Here is a 20,759-nt window from a genome sequence, read left to right as displayed (position 1 = left end):
GCCATTAGCATCCTCTAGGAATGGAATTATTTGAGGATAACAAGGAACATTGTCTAACAAGAAGTAGAGGAATCATAGGGAACTGTCTTAGTTTGCTCAGGCTGCCATAACAAAATACTATAGACTGGATGGCTTAAGCAACAGAAATTTTTGTTCTCCCAGTTCTGGAGGCTGGAAGTCCAAAATCAGGGTTAGTTTCTGGTGAGGCCTCTCTTCCTGGCTTACAAATGGCCACCTTTTCACTAGGTCTTCACATGGCCTTTCCTCCTGTGTGAGAGAGAAGAAAGAGAGAGAAGGAGAGGAAGAGAGAGAGAGAGAGAGAGAGAGAGAGAGAGAATGAGAACGTGAGCTCTGGTATCTCTTCCTCTTCTTATGAGGACACCGGTCCTATTGGATCAGGGCCACCCCTTATGACCTCTTTTAATCTGAATTATCTCCTTAAAGGCCCTGTCTCCAAATACAGTTGCTTTGGGGGTTAGTGCTTGCAACATATCAATTTTGGTGGGGATACAATTCAATTCATAACAGGGATTGTATGCACAAAACCACAGATTTAGTAGTTTCCTTGTCAGGGATTTAAGGGCCTATCAAAGTTTCAGTGATGGGTGGTATTCATGGTACACTCACTGTAGTTCATAGTTCAGGTTAGAGACTATCTGGCCTGGCTTTCAGATTGTATAATAGTTATTTCTTTATGTAAATATCTCCCCCACTGGACTTCTTGTAAGGGTTGGTCTGAGTCTTATTCATCTTTGTCTGCCAACTGATAATGGTTGAATAAACTTTTAAAGAACAAATCTTCTCACCATCTGCATCTGTATGTGATCAGATGTATTAATTTTAGTTCTGATTCCCATTCTCTTGTGTTTGCAGCCACCATTGGTTCAGGCAATCTTCAGTGGTGATCCAGAGGAGATCCGGATGCTCATCCATAAAACTGAAGATGTGAATACTCTGGTAAGAGATGCTGTGGTTTTGCTACTCAGGCCCTGTTAGCCTGGAGCAGGAAAGGGCTCTTAACCTTTTATATACCATGGACTCTTGATATCTGGTGAAAGCTCCAGACTGTTTCTCAGGACACTGTTCTTAAACCCTATACAAGAAATAAAATATCTAGGGTTACAATGGAAATCAGTTATTGAGATACAGTTACCCAAATATTAAAAATCTACTTTGTGATATGGTAATATATGTGCTTTTAAAAAAATAACACATTTAGGCTGGGCGCAGTGGTTCATGCCTATAATCCCAGAATTTTGGGAGGCTGAGTTGGGCAGATCACTTGAGCCCAAGAGTTTGAGACCAGCCTGGGCAACATGGTGAAACTCTGTCTCTAAAAAAAAAAAAAAAAAAAAAAAAAAAAACGGAAAACTTAGCTGGGCGTAGTGATGGAGGCACAGGTGGGAGGATTGCCTGAGCCCAGGAGTTCGAGGCTGCAGTGAACTTTGATCATGCCACTGCACTCTAGCCTGGGTGACAGAGTAAGACCCTACCTCAGAAAAAAAAAAAATCTGGTTAAATAACCAGATACAGCAGAAGATCTAAGAGTGAGCATAATTTAAAAATAGTGATGAGCATAATCAGTATTTTGAGTTGTCTGCAACAACTCTAATGCTATATGAACATACCTGTGATTTCTGCTGGTGACAGCATTACAGTTACTGATTTTTGCTACTGTGGTTTATGGCCTACATTCATAGTGGAAGGAAATGCTAAATTCCAATTAGAAGTCAGTGATAATAGAGATGCAATTTTTTTTCCAAGGTGATGAACCCCTGGAACCCATGCCCTGCAGCAGTGGTTGGCAACCTATGGTACATCATACATTTTTTTCTGCAGGCCTCCTGCTAAGAATGGTTTTTATTTTTTAAGTGTTGAGAAAAAAATCAAGAGAAGAATAATGTTTTGTGACACATGAAAATGACATGAAATTCAAATTTGGTGTTCATACATACAGTTTTGTTGGAACACAGCCATACTCATTCATTTATGTATTATCTGTGGCTACTTTTGCACTGCAACAGCAGAATTGGGTAGTTGTGAAACAGACTATAAGTGGCTCACAAAGCCAAAGATATTTACTATCTGTTTTTTTAGGGAAAGTTTGCTGACCCTTGCCCTAAAAGGTTCATGACTCTGGGTCTGGGATCAGTGGGTGAACTAGGCATCCTGTGTGCCCTCTGAAGTCACAGGCAGTAGATATGTGCACTATATACATATTTTGTGTGAAATGAATCAAACTATTTCATCAAGTTCTTAAAAAGGTATCTGACTCCCAAAAGATTAAGAATCACTGTATCTGGAAGGTCCTGACACAAAAAAACAAACCTTCAATAAAGAAAGGTAAAATGATTTAGTCAATGATTTACCCTTTTAGTAGTTTCCTAGATTTGAGTTGAACAAGCAATTATGTACAGTACATGCTACTAATTCTCTTAATGTAATTCAGTTGTGAAATACTGAAGTCCACCAGGGAGAGGAGTTCTCTTTAAAGTCTCTAGTGTTAAGTAGAAACAGAAGTTGTCAACTACATCTTCAGTGTAAGAGGAGCTTTGCCACAGGGAGGTAGATTACGTCTGTCTGGTCGGCTGAATGCTTTATTCAGAAGGCGAGTCATTTGGTGTAGTCATTGTTCCATGGCAGTGCAGGTTGGTGTGGCTTTTGCAAAAGCTTTTGGCAGCTTCTCCCCAGCTGGCACTAAGCACAACAGGACAATGGTTTGTGACATTTTTGCAAGGTAAGCACAGATGAGGCCAGGGACAGGCTACTCGAGAAGGCAGTTGGGCATTTGTCCAGGGCCTGCGGGTTGCGACCTGTGCTTCTGAGCCAAGGCCAGGCCAGCAAGCTCCCTTTCCAGTGTTCTGACATCACAGGAATCTACCCAGCCTGTTTTGTGGCTGTGGCCCAAGCCCAGGGAAGCCCAAGCCATGGTTACTATATTTTCCTAATGATCATGAGCAAATGGAACTTTTGTTCTGTCATACATACCAAAAAAGTTTGTACTGGCCCCTGAATGGCCTTCATTTCTTTTTGGGAAAGTGACAAAACAGTTGCTAGCTGGTAAAGGTTAGGGGAGCCTAACTTCAGTTGTAACTTATCACTGAATTAGATAGGTTAACTACTGTTACACATAGACCCCTAAATATATGATGGATGTATGATGTATGAAGTTTAGGTCTCTTTATGAACATATTAGAGGGGTGGTCCTTTTCCAAACAGGATCCCAGGTAGCAACATGTGGCCTCTAAGATCACCATAGGGGTTGTGTGCAGTCCTGCCACCCCAAAGGGAAAAAGAGCATGGAGGAAAAGCATGGAAGGATTTTTTTTTTTTTTTTTTGAGATGGAGTCTCGCTCAGCTGCCCAGGCTGGAGTGCAGTGGCGTGATCTCGGCTCACTGCAACCACCATCTCCCGGGTCAAGCGATTCTCCTGTCTCAGCCTCCCAAGTAGCTGGGATTACAGGCACCCGCCATCATGCCCAGCTAATTTTTGTATTTTAGTAGAGACAGGGTTTCACCATGTTGGCCAAGCTGGTCTTGAACTCCTCACCTCAGGTGATCTGCCTGCCTCGGCCTCCCAAAGTGCTGAGATTACAGGCGTGAGCTACCGCGCCCGGCCACCATGGAAGGATTTTTATGGGTCAGCTTGGAATTAGCATACATCACTTCCACTTATATTCCATGGACCAGAATTTAGCCATGGCCATACCTAGCTACAAGGGAGGGTGAGGAATTAGTGTATCTGTGTGCCCCCAAAGAGACAGCATGGATTTTAGTGAGTAGTTAGCAATCTTGGCCACACGAATTTTTGGTCTTAGAGAATTCTAGTGATGCCACTTATTTGTCTGGGAGATGTTTTATTCATCCATAGTTATGTACTGAGTTGAGACTGTGTGCTCAGTGCTAGGGACACAGCAGTGAGATGGCACCCTTTCCATGATAGAGCTTACAACATAGCAGAGAAGTCAACAAATGAGAAATTACACTGTGATGCAGTTTTGAAAGAAAAAATCCGGGATGCTATGTAGGGAGAAGGTTAATCATGAGGACCTGATAAAGTGATGTGTAACCTGAGGCTTGAGAGATACATAGGAATTTGCTTTGCCTTTGTGGGCTGTTGGGTGTGTGGCAACAGATAAGCAGGGGATGGAGGGAGGGAGAGAAATGAACACAAGAGTGGTTGAATGAATGAATGAATGAATGGTTAAAGAACACAAGGAGGGCCTGAGTTCTTAGGTTGATGTTACCACTTTTCGGGGTCCATAGGCCCTTTTGTTCTACTCACCCCTCTTTAGACTCTCCCTTTAACTCCCCCTTTCTGCTCCTTCAGGTGTGTACAAAGATCATTTGACCCCACACTTATCCAGCATGTCCTCTTGTCTTGGTTTTCTTTTGCCAGTGCCTTTGGGGATGAGTCATAGTGACTATTTTTGCTGGGGGTGGGTTAGGTAGTTTAAGAGAAGTGGTTGTTAAGAAAAGGCATAGACAGATGGAGGACACATAAGGATTGGAGAGCTAAGCCTGGAGGTGCATTTCAAAGGGGAAAAGGGGCTGATAACCATGTATTTAAATGTCAAGGAAGGAAAATAAATAGTGCAGGAGCCACTACTCACTAACTTGGAAGACCATATTTGTCTTCTTACCCCTTGCTTTTCTTTCTTTCCCCCCATTTATTCACTTGATTATGCTTTTCTGTCCTAGGTTCTGAGTTTTTCACCTTTCCCTGCCCTCACCTCTCCACGCTTTTTGATGGGTCACATGTTCTCCGGTGTAAATCACCCATTCATTAACTGATCCTGATATAGAAAGCCATCTCATTCAGCTTGGCCTCTGTGTTTTTCCAGACTTTATTTCCCCCAATAGTATTTATAAATTCTGTGCCCCACTAACCACATGACTTGACTCATTGGGATTTATTCTATTCTCTCACCCTTTTCTCACTTCTCCACCCTTCCAATTCCATGTGTCCTTCCATACCTACTACTTCCTCCATTAAGTTGTCCTACTTCTCACTTCCTTTCTGCTATCTTCTCTACCACCTTCTCAGCCCAGCCAAAGAAACCTACTTCTACCCTCAACTCCCACAGCTCTTTGTACTGCATTAATCACTGTTGACTACTGCTTAAAACTGTAGCTGACCCTTGAACAACACAGCTTTGAACTTGGCAGGTCACTTATATGCAGATTTTTTTCCAACCAAAGGCAGGATGAAAATACAACATTCGTGGGATCTGAAACCTGCATACAGAGAGGGCTGACTTTTCATATATTTGGGATCTGCAGGCCCAACTCAGGGACTTGAATATGTGCAGATTGTAGTGTATGCGGGGGTCTTGGAACCAATCTCCCACATATACTGAGGGAAAACTGTATATGCTTGATGACATGGTCACTATCTTATTCACTGTCATCTGCTCAATCGCCTAGTCCAGTCCTTGCAGCACATTTGACTGAATGACTCAACCCTACTTTATTGCTTATGCTGAGCCAGTTTTTGGTAGCTTATAGTTCATTTCTCCCAATGAGGATAAATTGTTGAATAGAGGAAGCATCCAGCTTAGTTAGTTTCCCTCAGGTATCATTTGTAAGGCTGGAAATTCTCCTTGTAAGATTGAAAATCTGTAGATTGAATTGAGGAGCCACTGAAGGGTTAGGAGGGGCACACTGAGTCTTTTTATGGTTTCTATGGTTAATGGCATACCAGGGCCTGGAAATATGGGATGATCATTGTACACTCTGAGAAATTTATTTAAATCGATGCAGATTTGGCAGATAGCTAGAAAGATTTTAGAAGCCTCCGCCTGACTAACCAAACTGAGCTCAAGATGGAGAATAGCATCTGATTTCAAAATTTGGAAGGCAGAGATTTTATAAACCAAAATTTGAATTCAATAAAGGCATTTTGAGGATTATGTTATGACAATGTGATGTCAAGAGGACACTTTTACTGTGTCCTACTGGAACAGGGACAGAGACAAAGTGACGCCTGTCAGTGGTGAATGATGATGATGGGGAGGGAACCATGCTATGTGAAGAGTGGTTGAAGAAACTGGTGATGTTTCACACTTGGAGAGGACAAGAGAATGGCCCCAAATAGTTTAACTTAACACTGTCAAATTAAAACGGAACTAGACTAGGCTTGTCATTATGTCATGTGGTTGTAAGCTATAGAAAATAAGATGTTAGCTCAAAAGATAAGAATTAACTTAATAGACAGAGCTGTCTAGAGAAGCAATGAGTCGAATTGGCAAGAAGTAAGCTCCCTGACCGCTAGACTGGAAGTTTGAAAGGTGACTAATATGGTAGCACATATGGCCCCATTCTCCTATCTTGTGACCCTGGCCAACATTGCTAATGGTTCATGGCACTTTTTTTCCTTTGAGTCTTAGAGACTAAAATTTCTTCTCAGGATAGTACTATGAAATTGAAGTGCATGTAAATTGAAACTTACTCTCCATGCCTGGACGAGGTAATGTTTAAAGTCTCTTACAACTGTGAAAGATTATAGTCCCAAGGGTTGTGAGTCTCACATGATAGCAAATCCATGATGTTTATTTCATTTTTTAAAGTATCATTAATAGAAACACACATTATCATACCAAATAGAATTAACAACGATGCCTCAATATCATTTAATATCCAGTGCATCCTCCATTTTATTTTGTTTTCAGTAGTTTCAAAAATATCCTTTTTTCAGTTGAATTGTCCCCAAGTTGAACATTTTAATCCATCTACATTATAAAAAAATTTTTTTGTAAAGCTGTTAACACTTATTATTTGCTCTAATAGGATTTGACCCAAGTAGATTGGTGTATTTTGCTTACTCTCTCCAGTTCCAAAATGGGATGCTTTGTGAATACAATGGAATAAATCTTGAGGTGCAAGCTAAGCTTATGTTGCTAAGGAATGTATAGTAAACAAAAGAGAGAAACCTATTACAGCTGCCATTCTCGACTACAGGAATTAATTCAGATGGATTAATTATTGAATCTCAAGAGCCAAGTGAGAAAAAAAAAGACACTATATGTTGAGGGGACTTTTCAAAGAAATAAGCCACATTTACAATAGCAAGCTTGTAATATGTATGCATGTGTATGTGTATGTTGAAGTGTTGCACTATTTCTTTTAAAATAGAGTATATTTTAAAAATCCACCCAGAAGGACTCAATATGGCTCCACTCAAAGAACTTGGGATGATCAATTTAATATCTTCTCTAAGTTTTTCTCTGCTTGATTATATTATGTCTAAGACTCTTAAACATTAGAAATACAAACTATGTAGCCCAGCTTTTTAAACTTCTAGATTTTTATGTATTTTTCTCACCTACATATATCCTACTTGATTTTTTTTCTTTTTAATAAATAATTTGATATGAAGATGAAGGACTGAGATGTTTTGCCGGCCTAGAGACTTGGGCACCTTCTAAACGAGACCTGAATCAGAAACCACTGGGAGTAAGGAGGCTGCAGGGAATGGCGGTGGCACACTCAGGTCCCATAAATGATAGAAGTGCACAGTGACCACGAGTGATGAATGGCTCAGCTCTCATCAAGCATCCTGCAGGAATGCAGGTGCAGTGTGGCCCAGGCTTTTCAGACTTTTAAGAGAAAATACAGGAAATCTCTAAATTGTTAAATATCGGTTCCAAAAGATGACCTAACAACGTGCAGGCCAAAGAAAACACATCCGTGGGCCAAATCCAGCCTGCAGGTCACCGTTTTGCTAACTGTGGATGAGATCAGCAAATATTCAGTGATGAAGGTTTCTCTGGCCACATGCATCTGGAAAGTAAATGCCATGGTTGTGAAGCCAAGGGCCCCAGTGTTCTGGGAAGAGCAGTGGCCTGCTCTTTAAATGTTGACACTGTTTCTGGCTCGCTGATTAGGGGCTGGGGTGGGGGAGGTGGAGGAAACCTGATGGTTTTTTCACAGATCTGAGAATGGTGCTTTTTGTCTTGAGGGTAGGTGCCCATCTCTCAGCACATGCCTGACAATATTGTCACACTCCCCATCCACTCTCATCCACGCCCCCCTTGTTGGACCCCTGCCCAGGATGTGGGGCTGTAGTTTGGAAGCCCTGACCTATACCCTGTAAAGAATGATTTATGAACTCCAGGCAGCACTGAGCAGGCTGCAAAGATGTGGCTTCACGGCCATTTAAAATGTGCAAAGGCAGGTCTGGTTTGCATCATTACTAATTATCCTATGGAGGACGCTCAGCAGCTTGAGGCCTGAGCTCTCCAACACTGGACATGGAGGCCAGAGACCCAGCCTCCAAAAGTGAGACAAATCTTATAATGGTATATGATTTGTACCCTCACATACTAGAGATGGATGTTTTGGAGCTATGGAGAAACATTTCAAGTGTATGGCATTAGTATTATTTTGCATTTACTGGACATTTTTGTAGTACAAAGAAAAATCTAAGAATTAAAAATGTACTTTGTAAGTAGTTTGAGCATATAAACATAAAGGACATGGCCCTTTCTTCATATTAGATACGCATTTGGACGGAGGATGTAATTGTGAATAAATAAGGCACATTATTAGGTAGAAAGAAGACAATACTTAAGATGGTAATTGTTTGAAATTAATGTATAAATTCAGGGCGATTTGGTGGTAGGAGTTGAGTGGGGAAACTCGACAAAATAATTCTAAACTTTATCTAGAAGAATAAACATGTGAGACTAGCTAGGAAACTCTTGAAAAAGAAAACTGATGAGGGGAGGGTTTCATAAAATATATTAAAACAAATTACAAAACGATAGCAATCAAAACAGTATGTTAATGGCACAGGAATAGACAAAGTAGTAGAACAGACTAGAAAGTCCAGGATTAGAAGCAACTATATATGGACATTTGGTATAGGATAAAGGATGCATTTTTTTTTTAAGAGTCAGGGTCTCTCTCTGTCACTCAGATTGGAGTGCGGTGGTGTGGTTATAGCTCACTGCAGCCTCAAACTCCTGGGCTCAAGTGATCCTGCTGCCTCAGCCTCCCAAAGTTTTGGGATTACAGGCGTGAGCCACTGCACTCAGCCAAAGGAAGCATTTTAAATCACTGGGGCTGGAATGGATTATTTAATAAATGGCATTGAGACAACTGCTAGATAGATGTAAATATGTAAAGCTGAATCCTTACCTAATTTCTTATACCAAGGTAAATTCAAGATGCAGAAAATAAAAAGATGAAAACAGTGGAATACAAAAAGGGGAAAATATTTCTGCAATCTTGGTATGGGGAAGGACTTTCTAAGCATAATAGAAAAGATAAAAATAATGGAAAAGGTGGTTACCTTTGTCAATCAAGTAAACATCTAATATATTTTTTGGCTATTTGCATTTTTTCTTTGGTGAGTGGCCTCTGCATGTCCTTTGCCCATTTCTTTATTTGGTTATTTATCTTTTTCTCAACCTCACATGGCATTTAAGGATTCAAATAAAACAATGATATACTGTCATTCTTTTTTTTTTAGTTAAAATTTTTTTTTTTTTAGAGACAGGGTTTCACTCTGTTTCCCAGGCTGGAGTGCAGTGGCATGACCATAGCTCACTGCAGCCTTGAACTCCTGGGCTCAAGCAGTCCTCCTGCCTCAGCTTCCCAAGTAGCCGGTACTACAGGTGTGTGTCACCATGCCCTGCTAATTTTTTAACTTTTTGTAGAGACAAGTTCTCGCTGTGTTGCCCAGGCTCGTCTCAAACTTCTGGCCTCAAGTTATCCTCCTGTTTTGGCCTCCCAAAGAAAGTGCTGGAATTATAGGTGTGAGCCACTGTGCTCAGTGTGGTGTCATTCTTGACCCTCCAGATGGCAAAGATGAAAATCAAATCTCAACCACTCTGATGCCTTTTTGGGGAGAGTAATTTGTACTACCCTTTGGAGGGCAGTTTGGCAGTATGCATCAACATTCTAACTGTGGGGGATTCACCCTAAGATAAATAATTGGTTAACTATATATACAAAAAGATGTTTGTTGCTATCTGGTTTATAATAACCAGAAATTGCAAACAACCAATAGGTTATTTCTTAAATGTATTGCAGAACATCCACATGAGGTTGTATCATGTTATCTTTAAAAAGTGTGCTTTGTATTTATCTGCATATGTATTTATTACATATTGAAAGGTAAGCTCTTCAAGATATATTTTTGAGTGAAACAGTTGTTAAACAGCAGATATCATGTGTATTTGTAGGTATAGAAGAAGAAATCTAGAAGAATATTCTCCAAAACATTAATTATAGCTGAATCTAGGTGGTGGGATTTTTGCCTTTTTCTTTATTTCTTTATGTATTATTAAAGTTTTTTTACACTGACCATGTATTATATTTAGAAATGGTAAAAAATTTATATAAATATACACACACACACACACAAACACACACACAAACTCACAAGAAAGCAAACAAACTAGCTTCCCAAATTGCTTTATTTACTATAAAGATTTCACTTTTAAAATGTGTTCATTGTATTTGTCAGTTTGAATAAGTGTAGAGCACATTTCAGTGGCACGGTACTTACTACTCACGGTGACAAGCATAATGGCGCTCCCATCTTTTACATATTGCAAGGGCTCTTCTCATGGGATTAGCTGGACCCTGAGGAAGTGGTGTTGGTGGGACCTGTTGCCATCTTAGTAGAATTCTTTTCTTTCTTCTACCATCATCACATTTTATGTAATAAATTATGGGAAATGGATTATTAGTTTTGCTCAAGCTAAAAATCAATTAAAACTTTTCAGATACCTTTTACTTTCCAATTTCTTTTACAATGAAAAAATGTAATTGGAAAAATTTTAAGAAGCTTTTTGGAAAAGTAATAACTCTTACGTTTCAAAAGCGAATGGGCAGAGGTAACCACATACCCAGATTATTCTTAAAAGACATGTTTAAATGAAAAGGATATAAAGTATATTTTAGATCAACTAATTGTGGCGGCCCTGATTTTTACCAAGGACCTATTGCTTTAGGTTTCAAATGTTAAATAACTATATGATTATGACAGCCAGAGGGCCTTCCAACTGTAAGTTTGTAGATGTATTATTATTATTATTATACCCTTGAAACACTGACTTTAAAAGACCTGAAATGTGTATATGGTATTCAGTTAGGGTAAGAAGCCTAGGGGGTTGGAGAGGTAGGTAAGATTTTTTACCAGGAGGTTGCATAGCTGGTTATAGCCAGGTCACTTGCCAACTGTCTGCTCAGAAGGCTATTTCTGGCAGCGTAGGATAGTATAAATGGGTTTCTCACTTTGTATTTTCTAAAGTCTTTCTGCATGTAACACAGGCTGTCTTTTCCTAATCTCTCAGTTCCCCTTTCTAAACCTCTTTCTGGTTTTCCCTACTCCTACAAGCTCATGTCCAGAGTTTCTGATATAATTCCTTTACAGCCAAGCTGCTATGTCCTCACTTAATATATTTCATTTATTGGTAAATAATCCATATCAGCCACACCAAAATACAACTATGAGTATAGAGAGCACTGGGCTTGGCTTGAAGATAGAAGTCTTGGGTTCTATGGGTCCTTGAGCAAGCCAATTAACCTCCTCTGGCCTCAGTTCTATAATATGGGCATCATAATAAACTTTATAAGGTGTGGTTAGGGAGATGAGATGATTTACGTATATCAGTTAGGGTTAGATTTGGCTGCATTCAACAGAGAAACAACAAAAACAGCAAAACAGTAGTTTTCAGTAAAGTAGACATGTAGTTTACTAAAATTTCGAAGTTTTGAATAAGATAGAAGTTTATTTATTTCCCATATGCAAGTCCAGAGATAGGCTGTCCAGGACTAGCATGACACTCCATGGTGTCACAGTCCAATCTTTGTTTCCTTTTGTGCTGCCATCCTTGGTAGATGGCTTCTATCTCCTTGCTGAAAATGGCCACTTGAGCTCCAGCCATCACATCCAAATTCCAACTAGTGGGAAGGAAGAAGGCAGAAGAAGGGTATGCCCTCCCTCTTTAAGGACACTTCCACTAAGGACACAATTGCTTATATATTGTCCGGAACTGCATCAGGTGGTGATGTACTTTTAGGAACCTAAAAATCAGGGTTCCTATTATGAAAGCAAGAGAGATGTTGGGGTAAAACAGCAGTCTCTGCCATGGTATGTAATAGCCTTTTGTGACCTAGGAAATGCTCTGAGTACAGAAATATGTATCATTTATGTAATACTGTCATGAATAACCTCAGTTCCATTCATTCATTCACCAAATATTTTAAAAATACTTCTTACAGATGTAGCACTAGAGCTGATACCCTGAATACTTCATTGTGTACTTTCTTGGTCAATTTATGTTAACTCCAAAAAGCATTGCAGGAATCACATTGCTGCAACTTTTTTCTGCTTTGTTGAGCACCTGGGAACAGAACATGATACCATGTCCCTTTCTTTGGGGGAGGGAGGGAGAAGGGTGACACTAGTACATACTAAATGGTGGCTCTTCAGCTCAGTGGTACTGACACTGTGTGTTTTTCCCTCCAGCATCTGTCTTTTGTCATCAGTGCTTCATGTTGATTTATACCTTGCATCCTCACTTGCTTTTCATATATGCCTTTTCTCCTACTGAAAACACACATGCAGGATTGACTCTTCATCTTCTGACCTTGTCTCTTTCAAGCAGGGGACACTCTGTGTTTGAGCAGGCATGCGTTTTATTTGGGAAGCAAAGATGGATAGATAGGCAAACAAGCATGCATAACCTAATGGTTGGGCAGTATTGCCCATTACCGGCTTTTCTCAGGAAGTCCCAATATGTAAGAACACTTAAAGAAATAGGACCTCCAGTCACAGGCTCAAGATATTTCATTTGGAAAAGATCCAGAGATGTCTGACATCCTGCCTCCTCATCTTTCAGTAATAGATAGTGTGTTTAAAAAAATCTTTTTATTATGAAAATTTTCAAACTTTCAAAAAACAACAAGAAGCCCACCACTAAGAATAAATATTAACACTTTGCCATATTTACTTTAAAAGAACCATCATAAAATTTTATAGACTTAAAGGTTTGTTCCATATGTAAACATAGGCTCACACCCTTGTGTCATTCATGTTTTTGCATGAATGCCTCCTTATCTGGGACACCTCCCCTGATCTTCCCATGTAAAATAGCAACCCTTAATCAACCTCTAACTTCTCCTTCCTAGCACTTCTCACCACCTGACATATGTAGTGAATTTATTTGTTTGTCTTCTGTCTTTCTCCACTAACTGTTCAGCTCCATGAGCTCATCATGGCTTTGCTTATGGTTGAGTCACCTGCACCTACAGTGGTGCCAGCACTGGCTAGGAACGCATGAACAGAGCTGAAGCCTCTTTTAATCTCCCTGACACATCACCTCCCTCCCCGCCTCTCTCCCCAGGGGGAACCACTGTCCTGAAGTTTTATCCTTGTCTTTATATACTCTAATTTTATCAATACCTTTATGTGCACATATATACATAAATGCTAGAACAATAAACAGTGTTGTGTATCTTTAAAAACGTTACATATGTGAACAGTTTGTATGGTCTGTAACTTGCTTTTTCTCACTCAACATTATATGTTCCAGATTCATCTATGTGGATACATGAGCATTTACTTCATATATTTCATATTCCTATGATATTCCTTGTAGGCTTTTATCACAGTGGATCCATTCTTAGTTACAGCTTTTTAATCATGGCTCTATCAACCTCCTTTTGTCCTAGGCTCTCTGATTCTGACCTGTGCTAACGATTGTACAAATAATAAACATGAGTTAGAAAAAATGATTAAGATGGTAAGTTTTATGTGTATTTTACCACCATTAAAAAAATTAAAAAACTTATTAAGTCATATACTTTAGAAAAATGGGGTAGCAAGAGAACCATGTAAGAATTTTCATAAGGACTGTACTGTTTGTAAAAATAACACCATTGTAAGTTGTTTGTTTGTTTATTTATTTATTTATTTTTGAGACTAAGTCTTACTCTGTCACCCAGGCTGGAGTGCAGTAGCGCAATCTCAGCTCACTGCAACCTCTGCCTCCTGAGTTCAAGTGATTCTCCTGCCTCAGCCTCCCGAGTAGCTGAGATTACAGGCATGTGCTACCATGCCCGGCTAATTTTTGTATTGTTAGTAGAGATGGGGTTTCACCACGTTGGCCAGGCTGGTCTTGAACTCCTGACCTCAGGTGATCCACCCACCTCGGCTTCCCAAAGTGTTTGGATTACAGGTGTGAGCCACCACACCCGGGCTGTAAGTTGTATTTTTAGGGAATGAATTTTACTTGGCACCATTGAATCCATTTAATTATAAAAATCTCTTTTTCAAGGACTTTTGACTTTGTTCTCGGTACCTTAAACATAGATTTCCCTCAGAAATGATACATTTCAATATATAGGTCTCCCATATTAGAAAACCTTGATAGTTTTTCTCTCAAGCAGGGAAACTAGAGAACAAATGTGTCAAGGTGCCCTAAAGTAATATTCAGAACTTGGCTTTTGACAAGATTCTAAATGTCAGGGAAGTCTGTTTTTGCTATAACATGACAACTCGACTTCAAATATAGGTACAGAATTACTGCAGTGCCTGGGTTTTCTTTAGGACACATTTAAATATCCTCTTTGTGAGCTTCCTATTAAAAGAATACTTGCTAGAGGACAAAGTTTTATTTAGAAAGGGTTTTGAATATTTTGTGATATAATTGTAGGTGTCACTGAAAAAGTTAAGGAAGATTTTACCACCCATAATTTTGAATAATGACTCAGTAGTCTAGGGCTCAGTGTGAAACTTTTCTAGAAAGATCACATGATTGATCCTGTTTTGCATTTTGTTTATAGAAATTGTTGGGGCTGTACTATGAATATCTTGTTTCTAAAGATACAGTCAGACTTTAGCCATTTAACAATTTCAAAACAGGTCTTTTTAATGCAAACTAATAAATTTGGTTAGCATATTTCCTCAAACTTTATTAAACTTGAGTATGGAAAAACAATTTTAAATCATATATGGCAGACAGCTAAATTATCTATTTAACCATGGCTGTTTCACTTCTATTCAATCAGCAGACAGTTATTGAGCATCTACCATGTTCCCGGTGCTGTGCTAGGGGTTGGGACTATAAGATGAATAGGACAGTTGGTCAGGTGTGGTGGCTCAAGCCTGTAATCCCAACAGTTTGGGAGGCCAAGGTGGGCGGATCACTTGAGCTGAGGAGTGTGAAACCAGCCTAAGCAACATGGTGAAACCCTGTCTCTACTAAAAATACAAAAAATTAGCTGGGTGTGGTGGTGGGCACCTGTAACCCCAGTTACTTGGGAGGCTGAGGCATAAGAATTGCTTGACCTTGGGAGATGGAGGTTGCGACTGCACCCCAGCCTGGGTGACAGAGTGAGATTCTGTCTCAAACAAACAAAATAAGATGAATAGGACAGGGTTCCTGCCCTGCTGGATCATACAATCAGGTGAGTGAGACAGACATGTAAGCCAAGATCACAGAGGAAACGTCAGTACTGCAATAGAGGTAGAAATGTTCCATCACTGCACGTTCCTGGTGTAGCCAGGGCTCTTACAGCACTAGACTCCTACACTCAACAGTGTCAGGAAGTACATGGGTAGGGGGATTTGGTGGTGGCGGGAGAGCTTTTCAGCTTACCTACCACCTTTATCAACCACCTTCTTCAAGCTATTAAGAATAATAATGGGGCCGGGCGTGGTGGCTCACACCTGTAATCCCAACACTTTGGGAGGCCAAGTTGGGTGGATCACTTGAGGTCAGGAGTTCTAGACCAGCCTGGCCAATATGGTGAAGCCCCCCCCTCTACTAAAAATGCAAAAGTTAGTCGAGTGTGGTGGCGGGCACCTGTAATCCCAGCTACTTGGAAGGCTGAGGCAGGAGAATCACTTGACGCTGGGAGGTGGAGGTTGCAGTGAGCCAAGATCATGCCACTGCACTCCAGCCTGGGAGACAAGAGTGAGACATTATCTCAAAAAAAAAAAAAAAAAAAAAAAGAAAGAAAGAAAAAAGAAAAATAACGGACATGGTAATAATAATAGGAGTAATTTTTGACTTAGGCAATTGTTTTCTCCATCTTATACTAAATATGACTTAAAACATCTTTTGAAACCTTTTAATTGAATTTCTAAAAGAAGGCTTAAAGTTTTTATAGCAGTTTTAGGTTCACAGCAAAATTAAGCAGAGTTAAGAGACTTCCCCTATACCACCTGCCCCTACACATGGTTGGCTTCCTCCCACTATTAACATCCCACCCAAGAGTGGCACATTTGTTACAATCGATGAACATCATCATGACAAACCGACACTTGACGATCACCCAAAGTCCATAGTTTACATGAGAATTCTGTCTTGGTGTTGTACAGTCTGTGGGTTTTGACAAGTGCATATCTTACATCCACCATTATAATATCATACAGAATAGTTTCACTGATCTAAAAATCCCTTTTGTTCTCCCTAATCATCCTTCCTTCTCCTGTTTCACTGAATTTTAAATTTCATTTTATTTAATTTTCTCATATAACCTAAGTAAGAACAGCCTGCCAGAAATGTAAAAGTAGTTCCAGTTAGACTGTCACTCCAAAGCCCTCCCAAACAGACATTCTAGCATAACCACTGACTATATTAGCTCCTTTGATCATCTGTCCCTCTACTTGAGAGCTGCTGTGTTTAGCACAACTGCCCAAAGTTTATGTCAGGGTCTGTGGCATTAGATCCTGCAGTTTCAAATCTTGTTGATCGCCAGCTTCCTTCTCCCATCACTCTTTGGCCGCTATCATCTTCAAAGAAAACTCGGAAGTTCCTGAACAGATTCACCTCTGTACTCCTAAGGGCTGGGGGTCTTCTGTGGTTCAGATGTCTGATTATAATAGAAACAGACCTGTTTGCTTTTAGAGAAGCAAATGTTTTCTGTGTTCAACTGAGCTTGTAAAATTTCATTAAGAAACTAATCATTAGCCCTGATTAAACAAACACTGGGTGCTTGGCATGAATATTTTAACTTCCTATTTCTAAGCTGCCTCAGCTTTCTCAAGTACTGATTGTCAGCTGGGACCAATAATTTTCCTGCACAGTTTGCCACTCCATCATCAGGGAATCTCCACCACCCCCGGCCCCATCAACTAGGGAAGAAAACTAAGGCTCTTCCAGTGCCCCAAACATGAAGCCGCTTCTCTGATGCTCATTAAAGAAACTTTCACAATTTAAATAGAGAATCTCACTGCTACCTACTCTAATACAGGAAAGAGACTCTAAATTCTGCATCTCATTTTAATTCAACTTGAAATTGCCACCAGTTTCTACCCTTCCATATTTGCCTTCATGAACATTTCAGACTTTAACAAAAATCTGATCTTTTTACTGATATTAAAAAGACATATGAAAATGTGTTTAGCATTAAGCATTTATTTTCAAGTCTAAGAAAGATCAAGAGAGATAAAGATGCACAAAGCTTAAAGAAGTTGCTGCCAGTGACTCAGTCATTATTAATATTGCTCTAGGCACAATGAATTGGAATGGTGTTAGAAAGATTTTCTCTAGGGAAGACTACATTATGACAGCATTTTCCAAAGTGTGTTTCTCAGAGTCCAGAACAAGTCTGACAAGTGTTTAGGAGGGAAAGAAAGGGAGTTTTGTGGCCAAGTAAACTTGGGAAGCACTTCTACCACAAATTTCCTTGTATTTTAGTGATTTACAAGGTAACTGTCATATTAAAGGTTCTGAGAATTCCTGCCATAAGGGAATCTGTTGAACTTTCTTGAACACCGTGTTTCTCAATGTCATTTGGCTTTGAATGCCTCCCAGTTTTTTTTTTTTTTTTTGGAAACAGGGTCTTGTTCTATCGCCCAGGCTGGAGTGCAGTGGAATAATCATGGCTCACTGCAGCCTCAACTTCCTCGGTTCCTACAAACCTCTCACCTCAGCCCCCCAGGTAGCTGGGACTACAGGCACACACCACCATGCCCAGCTAATTTTTGTATTTTTTGTAGAGATGGGGTTTTGCCATGTTGCCCAGGCTAGTCTTGAACTCCTGGACTCAAGAGATCCATCAGTCATGGCCTGCCAAAGTGCTTGGATTACAGGCATGAACCACGTACCTGGCCTTCTCCCTCTTTTTTAAAAAAATTTTTAACAGCTGGGATGATCCCTCAGAGCCAGTGGAATATACCTCGAGACATACTGCTCTAGAATTAGAGTCTCTGGAATAGTCTGTGGCAGTGGTTCTCTAACTTGAGTGTGTATCGGAATCCTGGAAGGCTTGTTAAAATACAGATTGCTGGGCTTTACCCTCAGAGCTTCTGATTTGGGAGGTCCAGGGCGGGGCCTGAGAATCTGCATTTCTAGTAAGTTCCGGTGATGCTGATGCTGCTGGTTGGGGACTGCACTTTGAGAACCATTGGTCCGTGGTCAACTGGGAGGAAAACAGATGTTCTGGAGGTGGGAGTGGAGTAGGGTATCACAATCCACTGCTACATAGTATGCAAGTAAATTTATTCACTCAACATATACTGACAGAATCTGCTATGTGTCAGGCACCATGACAGGTGCTGGGGTTGTATTAGTGGTGGACACAGGCCTGGTCCTTGCATCAGGAGTTTACAGTGTATTGGAGAGAAAGGAAGTAAACAGGTAAAGGAAATGAATGAATAGGTACTTATAAACTGAGAAGACTGCTATGAAGAAAGCCAAGTGTGCTATGATACTAACAAAAGGTGGTTAGGAAAGGTCTCTCGAGGTGGCAGTGACATTTAAGCTGAGACTGGCCATGAGAAATTGGGGGCCATGAGAAGATTGGGGGGAATGTTTCAGGCTGGATAAAGACAGGAGCAAAGGCCCCAAGGAGGGTTAGGGGAGAGAGTGCAACTTCCCAGAAGAGAATTAAGGCCAGTGTGGCTGAAGGAGAGTGAAGGAGGGGGAAGGTGGTAGAAAAGGAAGTTGGAGAGGAGACAAGAAAGGGGCCGATCATCAGAGCTGAGCGAGGAGTTTGGATTCCACTTAGGTGCACAATGTTCTGGAGAATATTTTGGAAAGTCACTCTGGGTGTTATGTGAATTACAGATTGTGACAGGGAGAGTAGAAGCTGTGAGAGCAGCAGGAAGACCATAGTTGGGGTCAGGGCAGAAATGATGTGCCTGAAGTAGGGTGTTTGCAGTGGCCATGACGCCATGTACTCATGAGCTCTAGGGGGCGCCACTCACATGGATTACGGTACTTCTAACCTCTACATGGGGAGAGCTGCAGATTGCTTTCAAGTGTATCATGAAGGTAGACCACTCAGGATTTGATGATGGATTCAATGTGAGGGGCAAGGAAGAGAGAGCATCTAAAAATGAGTCCTGAGTTCCCAGCCTGAGCAATAGGGAGAAGAAGGGGAAGAGCTAGAGGAGGAGAAGGAGCAATTCATTTCTGAGAGAGGAGACAGAACTAAAGAGTTGCTTCGCAGGGGACAGCGAAGTGACAATTGCCACCATTATTCTGCACATGTAGTAATTGGCTGTTTGCTGGTACACAAAGGAAATGATGATGGGGTTTAATAAATCTTGTTGTTAGAGTCCCCTGTATATTTTAATAATCAATGACTGCCTGGTTACCCTGAGTTTGAAAATAAATAAGGCCATTTAACACTAAACATAATGTTGTCTTTCTATAATAATTCAGAGAGCACTTCAGAATCTCACAGAGACTTTTACTATTGCAGTATAAAAACCACCCCAAAGTTTAGTGGCATAAAACAGCCAACTGATGATGCTCATGGATTTTGTGGGTTAAGAATTCCAACAGGCACAGTGGGATAGCTTTTCTCTGTTCTGTGGAAAGACTTGTCAGCTGGGGTGACTTGACAGATGAGGGCTGGAATCATCTAGAGGTGACTTCACTCACATGTCCGGTGGCTGATGCTGGCTGTCAGCCTGAACACTTCTATGTGGCCTTTCCATGTGGCCAGGGCTTCCGTTCAGCAAGGCAGCCACAAGGTTGTTGAACTTGTGACAGGGCGGCTCAAGGCTCCAAAGACAAGTCATTTTTGCAAAACTCTTGAATCTCTGAATTATACGTTACAGGTAGCTAAATTCATGTTCTGCCCAATAGAATGCTAGATAAAAAGAGATGGCTCTGCTCAACATGCTGCCTCTGGGATAGTCTCACTCTTAGGGAAGAAGAGTATGGTAAAGGGGAAAATCTGCATGTTTTGCATGAAACCAGATGACAAAGATCATCACTTTGGCTGGAAGACAGTCATGCAGTTAACAAGTATTTTTTCAGTTTCTTCCACTTGCCCAGCCACGGGAGGTGAAGCAACCAAGTATAGTTCATGCTTATTAGAGAATGTTTGTAAATTAAGACATAGAAGAATGGTCTTGAATTATTTAAAAACATCACCTGGATGTAGATTTCCCAAAACCCCTGCTCTTAGATGCATTCTGGTGGGCTTCATTGACAAAGTAACAATACACAGTATTTTCTTTAACTATAGAAATTATTCTTGATTTGAGTTCTGGGAAGTCTTCGATGATTGGAAGATACCCATCTAAGATAGATGGTCTAGTTCTTAGATAAGATCCTTGATGTAAGGTATGTAGATTCCAAAAAGGGGAATATAGGCATCTTAGGAAGTGTGCCAGATGATCCACTGAGGGCAATGAAATATCTACTTCAATCTGTTTTTAAAAAATTAAAATGTGTATTTTATGTGTATCTTATTGCATATTAAATATGATAATATAGTGGCGTGTATATGAAGTTTATGAAAGACTAAATAAAAATGTATGTGTTCAAAAAGACTTT

General features: G+C 40.3%; 1 protein-coding gene across 6 annotated transcripts in view; it reads left to right on the top strand.

Annotated features, from left to right (window-relative positions):
* ANKRD44 (ankyrin repeat domain 44) overlaps positions 1–20,759 on the top strand; it is a 344,106-nt gene that overhangs the window by 117,593 nt on the left and 205,754 nt on the right. For all 6 annotated transcript variants that reach the window (XM_057301464.1, XM_034954727.3, XM_063595508.1 and 3 more), the window contains exon 2: positions 874–957. In XM_057301464.1, the coding sequence (XP_057157447.1) occupies positions 874–957 (84 nt within the window). The remainder of the gene's footprint in view (positions 1–873; positions 958–20,759) is intronic.

Source organism: Pan paniscus, chromosome 13, assembly GCF_029289425.2.
Source record: "Pan paniscus chromosome 13, NHGRI_mPanPan1-v2.0_pri, whole genome shotgun sequence".
Taxonomy (NCBI): domain Eukaryota; kingdom Metazoa; phylum Chordata; class Mammalia; order Primates; family Hominidae; genus Pan; species Pan paniscus.
This window is presented reverse-complemented; position numbering and strand designations above follow the sequence as displayed.